Source organism: Mustela putorius, unplaced genomic scaffold (assembly GCF_011764305.1).
Source record: "Mustela putorius furo isolate JIRA1106 unplaced genomic scaffold, ASM1176430v1.1 tig00003834_pilon_pilon_pilon, whole genome shotgun sequence".
NCBI classification, from domain to species: domain Eukaryota; kingdom Metazoa; phylum Chordata; class Mammalia; order Carnivora; family Mustelidae; genus Mustela; species Mustela putorius.
This window is the reverse complement of record NW_025421987.1, coordinates 137,967,021-137,985,382: the sequence shown is the minus strand read 5'-3', so window position 1 is coordinate 137,985,382 and position 18,362 is coordinate 137,967,021. Positions and strand designations below refer to the sequence as shown.

Here is an 18,362-nt window from a genome sequence, read left to right as displayed (position 1 = left end):
CCCGCACTACAGGCTTTTAGGATACTTCGTCTTAAGGCTTGGAAAGCTGGATGGCAGCTTTGTTGGAGAATCACACAATAAGGGAGGAAATTAACAAGAGAATGAACACATTCAAGTTTCTTCCAAGAGAACAAGGATAACTCCTTTCTGCAGGAGATGGATTGAGTTGGGTTTCCAAGTTAAGCCCAGCAGCCTGGCCTGCAGTGTTCTGAGATTCTGCATAGTTATGCCCTGGGCTAGAGGGGTCCAGGTTGTTGGGAACTGAGAAAAAAGGGGAGGCATTGCCTGGAGGTCACAGGGTTATGGCCTCTGCAGCGGGAGGTCAAGGAGCCCTCCTCAAGAGAGAAAGAGCTATCCTCAGGCCTGCAGCCTATTAGCCTCACCAGGGGAGAACTAGGTCAGGTACTCAGATGCCCGGGCTGGACTCCAGACCCCATGAGTCGGAACCCCTGGAGTGGGGCTCTGGTGATGGTGCAAATGAGCAAGGGGGGAGGTTGGAGACCAGCTGGTCAAAAGATGGGAGGGCCACCTTCCCTGAGGTCCCCAAGAGCCAAGACTTGGCCTGCTGCTTCGTGTCCAGGCTTTGGCCAGTGACGTGGCACATTTTTGCATTTATGCCCTCTGCGTATCACTTCCTCCTTATCTCAATTCTAGACCAGTGCTGTGCAGCAAAATTTTCTGGGTGATTGAAATGTTCTGCAATGTGTAACACAGTACCCACCAGCCAGAGGTGCTACGGAGCACTTGAAATGTGGCCAGTCCGATGGAGGAGCTGGATTTTAAACTTTATTTCATTTTAATTAATTTAAATTTGAATAGTCACTTGTGTCTCATGACCACTGCATTGGAGAGTGCAGTCTCAGGACTGAGAGATAGCTGAATCTGCTGATCTCATTTCATAGAGAAAGAAGCTAGATCAAGGGCTTTGGAAGAGGAGTACGGCATTCAACTCTCAGAGCCACCAATCACAAGCTGTGGAGCCTTAGGCAACTTATGGTAAAGCTCTAGCCTCAGTTTTCTCATCTATAAAATGGGTCCAAAATACCCACATCCGCACTTTTTGGTGCAGATATAAAAGATATAACATGAGATATAACATGTGTCTGCTCCTTAACCAGTCCTTGTTCCTGCTCATTGGCAGCTAGAACCGCAGTCATCATGCTGTACAATCTGGGGGCACTACTCATGCTGAATTCTAGGTCAATGGTTGTGCAATATGGTAGCGTTGGCCAGGGTCAGTCTCCCTTGGGCCCCAACTCTGGAATATGGTGTTAGCACAGACTTTCACCACAGGGGACAGGGACCAGGTGCAGGTCAGGGTGGGAAGAAAGCACGGACTTAGCCATCAAGGTGAGATCCTACACAGCGCATTGGAGAGGCTGACCTTTGTCCCCCAGATGTACCAACACTTGAGGTCCCAGGCTGGCCCTGAACACTGGTGCTGGTCAGAGGGAAAGAGCTTGGGGTCCTGACCAAGGGAAGTCAGGCTGGGGTCTGTCTAAGGGTCGAGACCTGAAAGACCTGCGGATCCCCTTACCCAAGAATTCAACACTGCCACAGGATGCAAACAGCAAGAGGTTCTTTATTGTTACACAGGCGCCTGCGGGTGGTCAGTAGCGCCTGCGGGCGGTCAGCAGCTCCTGCTAGCTGAGCACACCAGGCTGGGGTGGTGCAGGATTTTTATAGACAGGTACAAACAAGTTTTGGATGGGACGGAGCTGATAGGCTGACAATTTGAACATTTGAAAAAGGCATACTTGGTGTTAGCGGATTGGCTTTGGAAAACCTACATTCTGGCCAGTCACCGTTCAGATAGTGTACAGTAGAGGGTACGTGTTGAATTGCACGTTTCTAACCTTTATCTATATACGTGCTGAACCGCCTGTTTCCGGCCTTGGTACGGGAGAGGATCCCCTTATCAAGTACATGCTGAACCGCCTGTCTCCGGCCTTGGTACGGGAGACTTAGGAGTAGGGGAAATTCTTAACAAGGGAAGGGTATAACTTTATTTGAATACACAGCGAGCGAGGGTTTAAACAATTTTTCATTTCTTAGCAAAGCATTAGAAGCATTATTATACAGAAGCCAGAAACAGCTGGGTTAAACACAGATTTTTGCTATTCGTTATCCTGTTATGCTGCTTGCTGACTCCCTTATCTATCGTCAGCTGGCCACAGTTTCTTAGTTAGCATAAGCTGGTTATAAAAAGAATGTTAAAACTTATAGGCTATACTATAGTTCTGACCTGGGGTCCTTCAGACCCACGTGTAACATCAAATGAAGGTCTGAAGACAAGAGAGGAAGGCAACAGGACAGAGACAAGGACGAAGGGAGGAAGGCTTGAGACATTGGGGGAAGTGGTAGGTCAGGGTCATCAGAAGGGAGCCAGTCTTTCTCTGCAGGCCCCCTCAGGGGCCCGGTTTAGCCTACTAATGGGGTTAGTTGTCTGGTTAGCCTACTAATGGGGTTGGAGCCCAATGGGACAGCACTCACACAGAGGAGGTATGCCAGCCTCTTTGTCGCTGGAAGAGCTAGAACTTGGGGTAAGATTTTCTAAAGAGCTAACTAATCAAGATTCCATGGATTCTTATCACTGAGTGCTGGGTAAGGTGCGACTCTCCTTCCAAATAAGGTTTTGTAAAAGCTCTATCATGTGGCTGTCTTTAAACCAAACCTGGAGTTACAAATGGCCTTCACAAGGGGGTGGACCCACCCCTGTGTGGATCCACACAGTCTCCTTCCTTCACAGGTATCCTGGGAGCTGAGGGGAAGGGTTCGAGTCCAGGCCATCACTAAATCCCCACAAATCAACATGGTGCCATCAGATGGCCATGGCCCTGTATTGAGAAACGGCTGCCACATGTCCAGTGCTGGGCTGGACCATCGCCTGAACATACGTGACCACAGACAATGGGGGGCTAACAATCCTGGCTGCTCAAAAGAGCTAACCGTGCCAGGGACCCAGCTGGATGATGGATTTCTCTTTAAGCTGGGGTTCTGGCTGCTTCGTTTGGGGCAGCTCCCATGAGTACAAGTGTGCATAGAGAAAGCCAAAGCATTCATGTCTCCCTGACTGATAACATTGACAAAAATATGCTGTTTACATATTGCAAACCACAGTGTAGGAAGAACTCACACCGAGAGGCCAAGAGGGGACTTCTTCGATCAAACATCAAAGTTAAGGATGGAAGGATTAGCAATAGGAGCGAGTGGATGATCTTGTCCCCTCTGTAAGGTGCCAGGCCCTGTGATCTGGGCGGTTATAGTGTTATCCAAGGGGTGTATTGGTGGCTTTTCTGGGCTTTGCTCCAACTATAGCCTCAAGGATCTCTTCCACCCCCTCCCACACTGATGGATTCAAGACCAGGGAAGGTGGACATAGCTTGCAAAGCACTGTATACCTGAGATTCAAAAGATGCCTGCAGTGGGAGAGGGACTTCCATTAGGCCTTATCCTATATCAAAATCTAGAAATAAATCATATTCTGTCATTTGCTTCAGGACAAATAAGTAAGAAATGCATGTGCTCTGTCTCCATTGCTATTGAAACCAACATGACAACTGGGATGTGCGGGAGGCAGGCGTTTGGTGAAACAGATTTTCTGGTGAAAAAAGGAAACCCTGAGAAGGTTTGTTTTAGCAAAGCAAATGGGAACCCTGTGCGACTGACCCACGGTCCCTGTGTGCCTACATCCCAGGTGGACTAGGGTCTTTCCAGCCAGCTGAGGGGCTGAGTGGGAGGCCCCCTGGGAAGCATCACTGCTGCTTGTTTTAAGCTGCTTTCACCCAGTACTTGATGAAGGGGTGTGCAGGAAGCACTCTGCTGTCCTCTTGTGGAAAGGGGGTGCCCACTGCAGGCTGTTCCTACTGTCCGGACCCATTCTAGAACCCACTGTCCCACATCTCCGCGGACACACAGAGTGTCTCCTGCCTCAATGGCAGGAATACCATTTCTAGGTTGAACTGCAAACATGACAAGGGGTCCCCCTAAACAGTTGGTGGGAAAACAGGCATTTCATATCCAAGAGCTGCCCCATGACCCAGGAGACAGGAGCAGAGTGGAGGAAATGCTCAGAGCCAGGAGACCTGGGTTCTGGTCTTACCCCACCCGTCAACTCAGTTCCAGTGGCTCAGACTACGGTTCACTGCTCTGTAAAATAGGGAGAACCCAGGATGCCCTTGCATGGATCTCATGAAGTAATATGTGTGAACCCCCTCTGCACAGAAAGTCTACATAGAGCAAGTATTGGTCAAATGCCGAGACTGGGGGGATTCACACCTCCTAGAGATGCCCCCCTCCCAAGCCTGACTTTTTCAGAAAATGCTTCCAAAAGACTCCCCGGAAAGCAGGATGTCACTACAGATGCAGCCTGAGCTCGCTGCGGCAGGACGGGTTAGTGAAATCTCTGAGTGACAGGCTATTTGAAGGTCATGGGGCTCTCCCTCCGCTGAGCCCCAAGTCCATTTCCAGTCTCAGCCGTTCAGTGGGGGCGCCCACAGCCCTGGGCGGACTCGTACCCCGGCCTGCTTCGCTAATCGGATTATTCAGTCCCGGCGGACCTGGACCGAGGCTCCTGTTTAGGTGCACAACGGCAGCAGTAAAGTCAGCTGACGGGCATGCTGACAAGGGAAAGTTCTGCCAATAAATCAGTGACGCTAACTCCCCGATAAAGCCGTAAAGGTGCTCCCTGTTACCCCGAGCATCTGGTGGCTGGTGAGGACACGGGGACGACTGACATAGTGAAGACAGCGGGCATTGCTTCTGGGACCTCATGCCTACCACGCAGCTGGGCCGTACACCCCTTTCTATCCATCTATACAAGAGGGGACGAATGCCGCTGACCCCCAGGAGGAGCGGGGGAAACATGTGCTGGTGATCTTCCCGTCTCTGACTTGCCAGTTTTAAATGGCACCTGTGTGCGCTGTCCTGACCTCATGCCCATGCTGGGACCGTGGGCTCCTACCACTGCTGGAACACAAGCCCTGCCAACCAGTCCCTGGGCTTTGGGTGTAATCTCTGCACAGAAGGCCCGGCTCCTTGGCCTCAGCCTCTGGCTTTCCCAGCCACCACGTCTTCTGCTGGGGCCACTTCAACAGGTAGAGGAGTTTGCAGGCTTCGTGGTTCTACCATAGACACAAGCAGGCTCCAACCCTGGGGTCACAGCAAGGGCCCTGTGCTTTGAGTTGCGGCTCTTGGCTCAATTCCAAGGTGATGGACAAAGGGCTGGGCCACTCCCCAACTCCCGGCCAGTGTCCAGAGGTGGCCATTTCAGTGCCTCAAACGGCATGGTGATCTCACTGTCACAGCTCGGGTTCGGGAAAGCAAGGGGTGGGAGCTGTAAGGAAGCCCAGGGCGCTCATAAAGCTGTTCTTTTCACAGGAACAGTTCACCCCTTTTTGGAATGAATTTTAAAAATGCCTATTGACACCTTTATTTTTCCTAAATGGGTCCTGCATAAAAAGCCATCTGCATATCCTTAGGAGGCTGTTCTGTATTTACTCCCTCTGTCCCCTCTGGCCCCTCCCAGCCCCCATCACCTACACTTTTCTCTGTTTCTCCCCCGGCCCCGCTTTGGGTACCTTTACCCCGTCGGGTGGGTACAGGAGTCAACTATAAGTGGTTGAGAGTGGTGGCCCCACGTCTAGGGCACCAGCTCTGATCAGTGCCTGGGCAGGACACCAGTCCGTGGTGGGGGCAGGATTATGCTTGGGGACTCACCCAGAGGGTGTAGGGAGCTCGGGGACCTCCTGGGGGCGTGGCGGTCCCCCCGTCAGCTGCCTTGGCCATGCAGCTCTGGGGCTGCAACCACTCTGGCTCTTCTTCCATTTGCTGCTCGCCTTTGCTCTTCTGTCTCCTTATGATCTGTGGTGGGAGGACAAAAGGGGGCAGGTTACTGGCCAGGCCTTCAGGTGCTATGTGGAGCAACTGGAAGCATCTCTGGGATGTGTTTCAGCCACAGAAGAACTTAGTTTCAACAGCATACCCATCTGTTTCAGTTATACCTGAGGGTAAAACAGAATAACACCTTACATTTTATAAATCATCCTTTTATGATGCTTACAACTTCTAGTCATTAAATGCCTACCACAGGCCAGACTGTGGTAGGCACTGTATGCATTCCATGGCATTTAATCCTCAAAATAATCTTAAGAGCTATGGGCTACGACTCCTCATTTTGCAGACGAGGAAACTGGCTCAGAAAAGTTAAGCTACCAGTGAAGGCTGCACAACTCGTAAACAGTGGAGCTACCTTTTGAACCCGCAGTCTCTGGCTGTAAATCCTGGTTTCAGGAAGCATTGGCAGGGTCTGTGAAGGGGGCAGGTTCCAAGAGCCAGGAGCTGATGGCTCATTTGTACCACCTGCTATGCTGGGCACAGCCCCACGGAGAGAATGAATCTATTTGTACAGTGGTATCTGGGCTCCTGACTTCCTAGAGGCAGCTGAGAAGACTTCTGAGCCACCAGTCTGGGTTTTTCTTCAATGCCCTTGTAGCCCAGACAAGATGAGAGCAGGAGGCCGAGCAGGGCGAGTGAGGAACGGAGGTGCCATGCCTTGGGGCAGATGGGGGGCCTGACCAAGGTGTACCCCCACCTCCCTGGGCTCTGGGATTGTTGGGGACTGGTCACATCCTGAGCCAGCCAGCTGCCCCGGGGGTCTGACACCAACAGTATGTGTTGGACGTATGGGGACAGATAACGTGTTTCCTCGGTTCCTAGGTCTCCAGCGTAAAAGCCCTGGAATCTGGATTGAATGTATTTTGAACTGTGGGTTGGATGAGACATCTGGGGCTCTCTGGGGGATTAGTGGGGAGTCTTCTGTGTGGGCCGTGCAGAAGGGACATGGATTTTGTGACCAAACCAGAAGACTGAACTTGTTCATTGCTTCCTGCATGCAGACCTTTGTCATGTGACTCTGCATCTCTCCCAGGAAGGGGACAATAAGTATAAGCCTGTGGCAGTGGGCTGACTGGGTGCCTTGCTTTGGTCAGTGACAGTAGTGACAGTAGTCAGGGCTGAGCCTGGGCCTTAGACCATATGGCAGTTTCCTCTTCCTCTCCTGTGCTTCTGTCCTGGGTCCTGGCCCCAGAAGCTGCTGTGCCTTTACTTAGGCCCCTGAGTGAACACACAACATGGACTGGAGCCCAACCCACAGCATGAGCCAGAGGGGATGCCTGAGCGAGAAAGAAACTGAGCTCTAATAAAACATACATTTGGTCTTTGGGCCCGGTTCCTGGCACTGAGCCAAAAAACCCTGGGAGTGTCTTTGTTATGCTAATGAGCCAACTCAGGGCTGGGAAATCTCAGCTCCGGCTACTACCTCTGGGGAGGGAGGGGGACTGCGCTCCCAGGGCTGGGGCAGACCCAGGGTGTCACCCGGAGGGCAGTGCGCTGGAGGGAGAGGGCATGGAGGTCTGCACACCTCCTCCCCCGCCTTATTATCCTGTGTATCTCTTCATCCAGTTGTTCATTTGCATCCTTTATGATAAATCTGTCTTTGGAAATGCAGCACGTTGCTGAGTTTTGTGAGCTGTTCTAGCAAATTATCCCACCTGAGGGCAATCATGATCATGGGAATCCCTAAATTTGTAGTAGACTGGACATCAGTGCGGTAACTTGGGGATGCCTGACGCCTGTCCCTGGTATCTGCAATGGGGGCACTCTGGTGGGGCTGAGCCCTTAACTTGTGAGGTCCGTGCTAACTTGGCATAGATAGTGTCAAAACTGAGTTGTAGGACACTGAGGTGGTGTAAGAAACGTGCGTGTGGCATCACAGAAATCATCCTTGTTCGCAGACACAGAGGTCTGGGGCGGTTGGCTTCTCCACAGTAATGAACGGATACTCCATGCAAGGGACAGTTTATGGCATGGAGGTAGCAGGAGGTGACTGCGGGTCAGTGGAAGACCGAAACTTGTAAGGACACACATATGTGCACACATGCAAACACGCACAAGCGGGGAGGCTAGGGAACAGGAAGATGGTGAGTAACCTGCTCAGTGCTGAGTTCCTGGCTCCTTACCTGCCAGCTCGATCCCTAAAGGGGACCCCATTGGATCCCTCCACTCAGACGCCACATCGCCATGAAATCCCTCCTCAGTGGCTCCCGGAGCACACTGAGAAACGTGACGTGGCACAGAAATGGTGCCCGAGACAACAACAGGGCCCATGGTTGCTCTTCCCCCGGCTCTGATCTGGGCTCTGATCTGGGCCGGGGGTAGAGAGGGGTGGGGGGGTGAATGGTATAACGGGACGGCAGGGCCCACCTACCTTCTGCAGGATAGTTGTGGCCAGTTCCTCAGTCAACTCCTCCTTGTGGTCCCTCAGGTAGCTGGCCTCGTTCTGCTTGTCCTGCGGAGGGAGGGAAGAGAATGGCCCCTGTGGGTGGGTGGGTTGGGAGATGTGGCCATCCCTGTCTTGGGAGTCCTGACCACAGAGGCAGGGGGAGTGTGGGCCCCGCGCTTGTCAAGGACAACCACTGTGAAGATGGTTTTCCAACAGTCTGGACTCTCTTCCGGCGGCCGGGACCTTGCCCCTCACCTCCCCCCAGTGAGGACAAGGGGGTCATACCAGACTGTCCCCGTAGGCTTCTGCTTTGGAAATCGCCTCCTCGATGGCCTCTTCAGCCACCCGCAGGGCGACAGCCAAGGTGTCCATCATGCTGTGTCCTATAGAGTAAACAGAACACAGACCACTTTCTGAAAGGGAAAGACAAGTCAAATGATCACTCCACTTCAGTTCTTCTGTTTAAGTCTTGCAGGAGCTGGGGGCTAATTTCCCCATTGTGCAACTTGGCGCACCAGCTCCAGACCTTCTCCCCTGCCTCAGTCTCCCCCTCCCCCACAACCCGAGCCACAAGAAATCGTGATTCTTTGAGAGGTACTGTCTCTCCCTTCATGGCTCCTATATCTTGGCCTTCTTTCCTCTGGTCCTTGCTCTGTACCTGAGCTGGTTCCTGGGGACCCCAAGGCTTGGCCCAAGTGTTCCTCCTCTGAAAAGACTCCTTAGATCCCTCCTGTCCCCATCTCAGCTGGATGTCCGTCGAAGACTCTGGAGTTTCTGGAGTTTTCCGCGGAGCCAGAAAGACTCTCTCCCAGCCAAGTCACTCTGAGAGAGCATGACTGCATCACACGCAGTCCCTCCCGACATGCAGACTGCCTTACAGATAACTGCTCTCCTAGAAGGGCTTCATATAAAGAAATAACGGCTCTTTCATCTGCTTTCTCAGATGAAGGTTATGTGTTATTTTGTGCATATCACTGTGAAGATAGGGATGAAAATTATTCAATGTTCTAAGGGCATTGGACAGTACACATGGTTTAATGCAAATACAAAACCCGTGGAAGCAATGTTTAGACTCTCAGCCAATATTGTTAAGAACAACAGCACTGGCCAACCTCACTGAGCTGGCCTACCTGCCGGCCCCAGGCTGAGTGTTATGTGCGTGGCCACAGTTCATTTGGACCACAGTCCACTGAGTGGGTGCCATCTAACGGACAACAGAACTGAAGCACAGAGAGGTCAAATAACTTGGCTGAGGCAACTCAGTGTGACAGGAGGAGAGATGAGGTTTGAGTCCAGGACTCTGTCTGCAAAAGCCCTTGATTTTAACTACAAAAGTGAGACAAATACAAGCTCACATGATTTAGAAAAATAATGCCAGCATATTTTTAGCAAGCATATTTTTTGCAAATGGCAACAGGTGGAAGGAAACATCCCCACATCAGATGGCTTCTGCAGGTGACAAAATTCTTTTTGGAGCTGAGTGCTTGGAGGAGTTCTGCTTTCCCAGAAACTCGATCTTTGCTTATTACTTGAAAGTGAGAATTTCAATCATCCCTCCCTTTGCCCCAGAAGCCCCATTCACATCAGGCCTAGGAACACAGGTCTGCAGGGGCTACATGCCTATGCTTCCTTTGGCCAGATTTCAACTTCCTGTTTCCATTTATACTCTCTTACTCATGCCTTATTTAACACATGCAAACCTCTTGAGAGCTGCCTCAAACTCTCTGTAGAATGAGACTAAGCATAAATACATCAATTCACTCATTAATCAATCCCTCAATTAAAAAAACCTTGATTCAAGCTTTGCAGGTTCCTCAAGACATAACTGTGAACAGAAATTGGCATCTGGCGAACATAATAAAATCTCCAAAACCAACCCAGGGATGCTCAAAGAGATCCAGCAAGCTGACAGGTCCATCAAAAGCTGGCTATGATGACAGTCACATCAGGGCTCTGTGCGCCCCAGGGTGGCCGACTGGACATGCAGCTTTCCCAGTGTTTCTACAGGTATAGTCTACAGAATTGAGATTGTCATCACACCAAGTGCTCCCCAGAGATAGACACTTGTACCTCCCGTGTCTCTTCTTTGAGATACCAATCAACGTATTTTTCTCACAAGTCCTCGCTAGCCCTGGGACGCCCCAATGGACAAGCCAAGTCCACACTCTCCTGTGCTCCCCAGGCTATGGGGTGAGCAGGCACTTATGCTAAGAGGCTTGCGGGAGGACCTGTGGTGGGTATCGTTCCCCAGTTCCATAGATCCCTGGCCAGTAAGAGCCTGGAGCCACAACCCAGAGGCTCCGAATGCTATATTCATGACTTCCGGATGAGGGTGAAGTGGGGCACTCAAGGTGTTTTGGTTGAAAGTGAAGACTCAGGTTGGTGCCGCAGAGGGAATGACTGGCAGGGGTGTGGAGGAAGGAGAAGGAGGCGAGGCAGAGTGACCGAAGCTTGGAGGACCAGTAGACAATGGGATGGTCAGTTTTAGGCATCATCCTGGCTGGGCTGTCATACCCAGTGATTTAATCCAAAACGAATGTAGGTGCTGTCATGAAGGTATTTTGGGGATGTGGTTAATATCTATGATACTTGACTTTAAGGGAAGGAAATTGCTCTTGAGGTAATGCGGGTGGGTCTTACTCTTGCAGTTGAGAACAAAACCCTTCAGAGCAAAAACTAAGGTTTCCCAGAGAAGAAAGCCTGTCTCAAGACTGAAGCATTGGCTTCTGCCCCCAGCTCCTCCTGCTGACCTACCCTATAGACTTTGGGCTTACCAGGCCCCAAGGGAACCAAGTCCCTAAAATAAAATAAATCTCTGTGTGTGTGTGTGTATGTGTGTGTGTATCCCCTATTGGTTCTGCTTCTCTGGAGAACTCTGGTACATACGGATGGTCACTGAAGGTAAGATTAATACAGGGGAATTGTGGGCAGGGGACTCTCAGGCCATGGGGGGTCAGAATAAAAAGAGAAGGACAGAATTGGGAAAAGAGCTGCCAGGAACTTGGGTGACTGAGAGCTTGATTAGGATGTGCAGAGGCTAGAATCCCTGTAGGATCTACAGGGCTTGATACAAGCTTCAGAAATCTGAGTCTAGAACTCTGGGCTGAAATCCGTGCTGGGCATTTCAGCTTCAGCAGTGAATGGAGGTGCCTGGAGCCCGCGGGAGTGTCGTACCACGGGGAGAAATTCTAGGCAGCAATGATGAAGGAGGATGGGACCTCCAGGCGAAGGCACCTGAAGGAGAGAATAGAGAGCATGGAGAGGGGCTATAGGACCCTAGGAGAAGGTGACTCAGGAGGATTTCAAGGTCCAGCATGCTGGAGAAGGAGCTGAAATGATGGAGAAGGTTTAATTTGAAACCATCAGTTTGTTTTGCTTTTAACTTCTACTCTCAGGGGACTATGGTATTGGTATAAAAAAGAAGTGAATCACTACATGATACATTGTTTCTATGAATATTTTAATATGAACTACAGAAGTGTATTCATTATTATATTCTAGCTCTGGAAGATGGACTTGGAACTGGAGCTCACCAGGGGATATAAAGTATCCAGGGGTTGGGTAGCGAATGCACTGCTCTTGGCCATACCTTGGCTGTACTCTCCAATTTTGATGATGGATACACACAAGTGGCAACAATAAGAAGACCCCTGGAGACTCCCACCCAGGAAGAAGGGGTTGTGTCTAGCAGTTACAATGCAACTGGGAGACCCCGAGTATCTAAAGGCACTTCTATTCCTTCAACCTCCCATTAGCTGCAAACTCTTAAGCAAACTTACCTTCTGACTGTCTATAAAATGTTGAATCACTGCCCGAAATACTTCCTTCATTCTCCAGGTTTGCCTCGAAAAAGTTTCCTCCTGAAGGGATGGAGGGAGTGGGAGAGAGAATGGGATTATCACAGGTCCCCAGTGAGGACTGGTGCATGGTCACAGCCCTGGCAGACCACCACGACCCACTCTGATGAAGTCAGCCTTGCAGATATTTAGAGAATCCATGGGCTCCACAATAATGCTACAGCTTTTGATGAGTCATCTTTTTCTTCTCTAAGTGATTCCTGGTGTAACACTGCTGCCTCCCTTGACTTTCTTCCAGTACCTTCTTTGGAGGCAATGTGGAATCAAAGAGAAAACAATAGATCGAAGCTGGAGAGATGTAAGGGTGCTATTTCCTGAACCTGCAAAGTACTAGCTGTGTGACCTAGAGCACATTACTTAACCTCTCTGACACTTGGCTTCCTTTCTAGAAAGAGAGAAAGAATAAGAGCTCATGATGCTGTGGGTTTGGTTGTTAGCTGCAGTCTACGGCACTGACCCAAACAGTTGCCTTTAGCTATTGATTTAACTGTCACCCTACTCTTCCATAGAATGGAGTCCACATGAAACATGCCCAGAGCGAGATAAGGTGAACCCATTGCGTTTGATCTTTCAAGGCCCGCTGTCTCTCCTCCGGTCTTCTTTGAATCGAATACACAACCCTAATCTTAATTCCAGGCTGGGAACAGCAGCTAGCTAAGACCTTTTTAAAGCCCCCTTTCAAGTTGGGGATTTTTATGAGATCTCTGTAGATGGAGAGGACAGATTGTTTTCAACTCTCTGTATTGTATCCTCAGGACCCAAGACAGCACCTACACAGAAGATGGCTCAAGGAAAATGTTTTGAATTGAATGTTAATGGAAAACAGTGTTTGGCAGAACCAAGAAAATGAATATGTGTCCATGTGCCTTAGCTCAAAAGGGGGCAAATGCCATCAATGCTATGTTGAACTAAGCCTTCAATACATGTAATAGACGCTGTGTTTTCTTGGATGGGCTATGATGCGGGCTCCCCTGTGGAAACCCTAGGGGTAACTGCTGTAGGTATTTGAGGCAGGTTTAGGCCTATTTGTATGAAATAGGCCATAAATGTGTAGCCTGTCATAGCTCCCTTAGTCTGACCATATTCCTTTCTCTGTGTTTGTGTCCTCTGAGCCGGCCTTCACTTATTCTAGCTCTGTGACCCTGAGCCAGTGGCTTTGTCTTTCTGATACTCCGTTTCCTCACTTACAAGACTTTAAGATAAGTCCTCTCTGCAAACCCCAAGCTCCGGTTCCAAGTGCAGATATTTCCCTTTGGTGTGGCTACATCCAGCATTGATTCATCCATCCAGCAAAGAGTCTATGAACAGGTGTTTATACTAGGTGCCAGACTCTGGCCTGGGTGTTAGTATACGGGTGACCAAAGCCAGAAATCCTCACTGCTTTGACAAACTTGATGGAGTGGGAAACAATTCATCAGTCAAAGGCTTATATAAACCAATGTAAAGTTATAGAGATGTTAAGTGCTCTGATTGGGTGTTTCATAGTCTAGCAGGGACAGTGAGCCAAAGAGGTGCGGGGAGGTTGGAGAGTGTCTGGGGCAGAGCGGACAGTCTGCACACAACAGGCTATGAGGGTGGCAGGTGCATCTGGGGACCTGAACACGAGGCAGAGTGGCTGGGCTTGGAGATCCACACCATGCGGGTCATGGTGACCATACCCCATTTTGATCTTTATTCCAACAGCCACATAAAGCCAGTAAAGCTTCCGTGGAGGGGATCTGGTCGGATTTGTGTTTCCAAAAGTGCCCTCTGGCTGCTGTGCGGAGAATAGCTCAGTGAGGGGAATGAGGAAGGGCAGGGAGCAGAAGCCCTGAGCTCTGTGTGCTCTCCGGAGTGTGCCTGCCACCGACTGGGAAGACAGGCAGGGAAGGAAGTGGGGGAATGTGCAGCAATGGTTTTTGGAAACAGAGAGACTCAGGCATGTTTACCAATCAATAGGAAGGAACCAGTTAAAAGAGAGGCTGGCTCAGTAAGAGGGAAGGGGTGTGTGACCTTGAGACCTTCCTGGAAGGTGACAGGATCCAGTGCAGGGTTACATATTGTCTGCCCTGTGAAGGAGGAGGTGAGGTCCTCTGTGGAGAGAATGGAGGAGTGTGGAGGAGAGTATGAGGAGAAAGAAGATCTGGAAACATCACTGGGAGACTGAGCTGCCCAGAGGACAAGCTCTGGTTCTGCATAATTTTAAACAGCGCTTCTCCCTGTTTCCCTTGAAATTCACAGGTGGGAGCTTCAGAGCCAGCTGGAAATGGCACAGAGTGGCTGAACTGTTCTGGAAAAGCATGACATAGCAGTCAGATGACACGTGATGTCTTTCATGCATTGGAAGAACCTCTGATGTCACATGGCTCAGCATTGTCAAAAGACTATGTTTGTCAGTCAAATCTCAGATGAAAGACTCAATAGACCCTTTTCAGGAATCATGTCAAAAATAGCTATAGAGTATTCATGAGTAAAAACAGGGTTTATTTCTCTCATTTATTTATTGAATACTAAATGAAAGCATATGCTATTTATCCAACTGCCTAGAGATTAAGTATGTTAATAATGACCACTTTTATTTTTTCATGTCATGCTCCTTTCTACGGTCACTGTTAAAAATGTCATGCTGGGGGCGCCTGGGTGGCTCAATGGGTTAAGCTGCTGCCCTCAGCTCAGGTCATCATCTCAGGGTCCTGGGATTTGGCCCGGCATTGGGCTCTCTGCTAGGTGGGGAGCCTGCTTCCCTCTCTCTCTCTGCCTGCGTCTGCCTACTTGTGATCTATCTGTCAAATAAATAAAAATAAAATCTTTAAAAAAATAAAAATAAAAAATAAAAGTTATCACGGGGCGCCTGGGTGGCTCAGTGGGTTAAGCCTCTGCTTTCGGCTCAGGTCATGATCTCAGGGTTCTGGGATCAAGTACTGCATCAGGCTCTCTGCTCTGCTTGGCAGGGAGCCTGTTTCCTTCTCTCTCTCTCTGCCTACTTGTGATCTCTGTCTGTCAAATAAATAAGTAAATAATCTTTTAAAAAATGTCATGCTGAATCTATCAAATGTCCCATGTGAGCACACATTACCATGGGACACTGTTTAAAAAAATGTTTTTTAAAGATTTGTTTACTTGTCACAGAGAGAAAGCATAAGCAGGGAAAGCAGCAGGCAGAGGGAGAAGCAGATTCCTGGCTGAGCAGGGAGCCTGATGAGGGACTTGATCCTAGGACCCCGGGACCATGACCTGAACTGAAGGCAGACATTTTAACCGACTGAGTCACCCAGGCTTCCTGGGACACTTTTTTTTTTTTTTTAATGTACTTATTTATCTGACTTCTCCACTGGAATATTGATTCCCAGATGGCAGGGTCTTGCCCATCTTGTCATTCTTAAACCAGGTGGGCGTGTAGTGGATGTTCAATAAGTGTTTATTGAATGTTTATTGAAGTCATAAATACATCTTAGATTTGCCCGATGGAACTAAGGGGTCTCCTTTCAGGCCTGGCCTCTCCTGGTCATCCGATATGGGCTGCAGGAGGAGTAAGCCTAGCTTGGGAGGGTCAGAAGTACAGAGAGCAGAGCAGAGCATGCATGTAATGGCTGGCCCAGAAGATTCTGTGAACTTGGTGAACTTTTACGAATTTTCAATGGACTGAATGTGTCAAGGCAGACTATGGCTGGTCTAGGGGGTGAAGATATTTCATACGTACAAGGGATTCTACTTCAACAGTTTGGGGGCAGAGCATGTGCCCTGCACGCCGTAGATGTTGTGTAAAATGTTCTGGCACCAAAATTCTGCAAACAAGTGCCCTTAGTCAGAGTTGAAGACGGAGCCATTTTATTCAGAATGCTACTGCCCCAATTATGGTCAAGTGCTAAAGTGCTAGCTGGGGTTCTCCACCGTGGCTGTGCCTTAAAATAACCTAGAGAAATACCTGTACTGGGCTCACCTCCACAGATACAGAAGTAAGTGGCTGAGTGTGGCAGGGGATCCTGGGCACTGGTTTTTTTTTTTGTTTTTTTTTTTTTAAGCCCCCTAGGTGATTCTGATGTATAGTCAAGATTGAGGATGGCAGGAGACAATGATGAAAGGGTGTTGGGTGACAGGTGGAGCTAAGACTAAGGGCTCCCCAGTCAGGTGACATAGCCAGGAGACCACTGCTGCCCCAGAGGATTTGCCCATACTTGCAGGGTGAATAAAATTTCTAGGCAGTGTATAGAATAAATCTCACTGTTTTATGATCATGGCTTAACAGGCTTGAATATCACCTCACAGACTGTTTTCCTTCACTTTTATCAAAAGGAAGTCTTAGTTTAAATGGATACTAACCATATTAAAGCAATAGATTTTAACAGTTCAGGGAAGGGTCTTGGTACCCACAGAATGCTTCTAAGATCAAACTGGTGCCAAACAAGGGATGTAGGCTTTGCCAGGTGTTGAGCCATGCTTTGGGAACACAGAGCTGATGAAGCTAGTGCTCAAATGGTTCGTAGACTGTCCCCTGAATGCAATGCAGCAAGTGCCGTCCTGAGTCCAAATGAAAGAGCTGCTGAATCACAGAGGGCCCAGAACCCACATCTGCTTCCATCAGGCAGACGGTTATTCCCAGTAACTGGTTTTCCTCAGAAAATGACACTTGAAAATTTCAAAGCCCTGAGCTGGCCCGCTTCGGGCTCCAATCCACCTGATCCACCTGTGGGGCCTGAGAGAGACAGAAGAAGAGTTCAGAGTTGTGCCCTGCTCTGTAGGATTCCCGGTATGTTTGCTTTTCCCCTCATCTTTCATGAAGCAGTACAGAACACCTATGAGGTCTGAAATTTGGTGACACGTAAGGGGGTACACGAAACAGACCTGAGGCCGTACATGAGAGGAAAGAAAGGACGGGACGCAAACAAGTGAGCCAATAATATTCTGGAACTTTCTTGAGATATGTCTTTGGCTTGAAAAACTACTGTTAATAAGATTACTTTTAAGCTTTCTTTTGTTCTCTCTCTCTCTTTCTTCCTTTTGCTGTCTTTCCTGGAGAAGAAACTTTTTAGAGAAATCAGCAAAGAGAGATAAAAATAATCTGTGGAAGACTTCAGCACTGCTCTCGTAGCTTAGGCTTCCTGAATAGTTTGAAAGATAGAGTCTAACAACCACCACAAAAGGCCCTAATGATTCTCTGTGTTTAATGCTTCCATCCTGTTTCCCCCTGTCTCAGTGGCTGGCATATTTTTAGATAAGACACAGCCCAAGACTTTATTGAGAATACAACAGTGTAAAATAATGACAGTGAAAAGGCTCCAAATGAGACGGATGAGATCTTTTTTCCATCCCCCTTTTTCGTGGATAAAAAGCGTTTACCTGTGTCAGCAAAGAGATGAAAAAAATCTGCCTTTAGACAGAGAAAAAAAAAAACAGCCTTTTTAAAGAGGACAGACTGTTCATATTGTGATAAGGATTTCTTTCTACTGGCTAGTCTAATAGAACTAAAGGAGATAATTTCTCTTTCTAATTACATTGGTTGTCTTACGTGAATAAAAACAGCAAGGCAGAATCCAATCCACCCTCCAGGCTACTTGGGAGAGAAGCCTGTACTTTCCCCACTCTCCCATTACATCAGGTTCTGGGCCTGGTGTGTGTGGAGGTTGGGAACAGGAGGGAAGGGGAGTGGAGGGCATACCCTCCCAGGTTAGGCCTAGTCTACCTGATCAAACAGAGGACTTCCCAGTGTTTCATCTGTAGGGGGAGATGATCGAGAATCTTTGAATTCCAGGGACCTACAATTAAAATGTCCACAATACGCAGAAATATTTGGGTCCCAACAGCCCACTTGGGATGTGGGAACCAGATGACTCAAACTTCACAGAATCTTTGATATTTGTCCTCTTATTTCTGCTCCTCATCGGAGCCACGTATTTAGGCAACTTTCTGTGTCCTGTTGAGGACCCCTAGTGTCCAGGGCCTCCCAGCCAGGCCTCCTCCTATCCCCTCAGCCCTGCAGACTCCCACAGCAGCGGGCCGCCAGCGTACCTAGAACGTCGAAGCACGCCCCGCTCTCCAGCCGGTGTTTCCGGTACAGATTCTTCAAGACCTTGGCGCTGCCAAAGCGTTTGAAGCGACTCTTCACGTTACTGTAGAACCATTCCAGAGACTGGGTCCTCAGAAGCCTGAGGAAGACACAGAATAAGAAAACAAAATGAGAGACAAAGGCTGGAATTATGAAGGGGTGGACGGCAAAAGTTGCCACCGGACTTCATAGCTCCTTCCGC

General features: G+C 49.2%; 1 protein-coding gene across 7 annotated transcripts in view; it reads right to left on the bottom strand.

Annotated features, from left to right (window-relative positions):
* The window catches only part of LOC101679873 (myosin VIIA and Rab interacting protein), a 404,555-nt gene that overhangs the window by 80,904 nt on the left and 305,289 nt on the right, over nt 1–18,362 (bottom strand). For all 7 annotated transcript variants that reach the window (XM_045089187.1, XM_013049827.2, XM_045089185.1 and 4 more), the window contains 5 exons: nt 18,124–18,260; nt 12,061–12,141; nt 8,567–8,664; nt 8,267–8,347; nt 5,719–5,862 (listed from right to left, as the gene is read on the bottom strand). In XM_045089187.1, the coding sequence (XP_044945122.1) occupies nt 5,719–5,862; nt 8,267–8,347; nt 8,567–8,664; nt 12,061–12,141; nt 18,124–18,260 (541 nt within the window). The remainder of the gene's footprint in view (nt 1–5,718; nt 5,863–8,266; nt 8,348–8,566; nt 8,665–12,060; nt 12,142–18,123; nt 18,261–18,362) is intronic.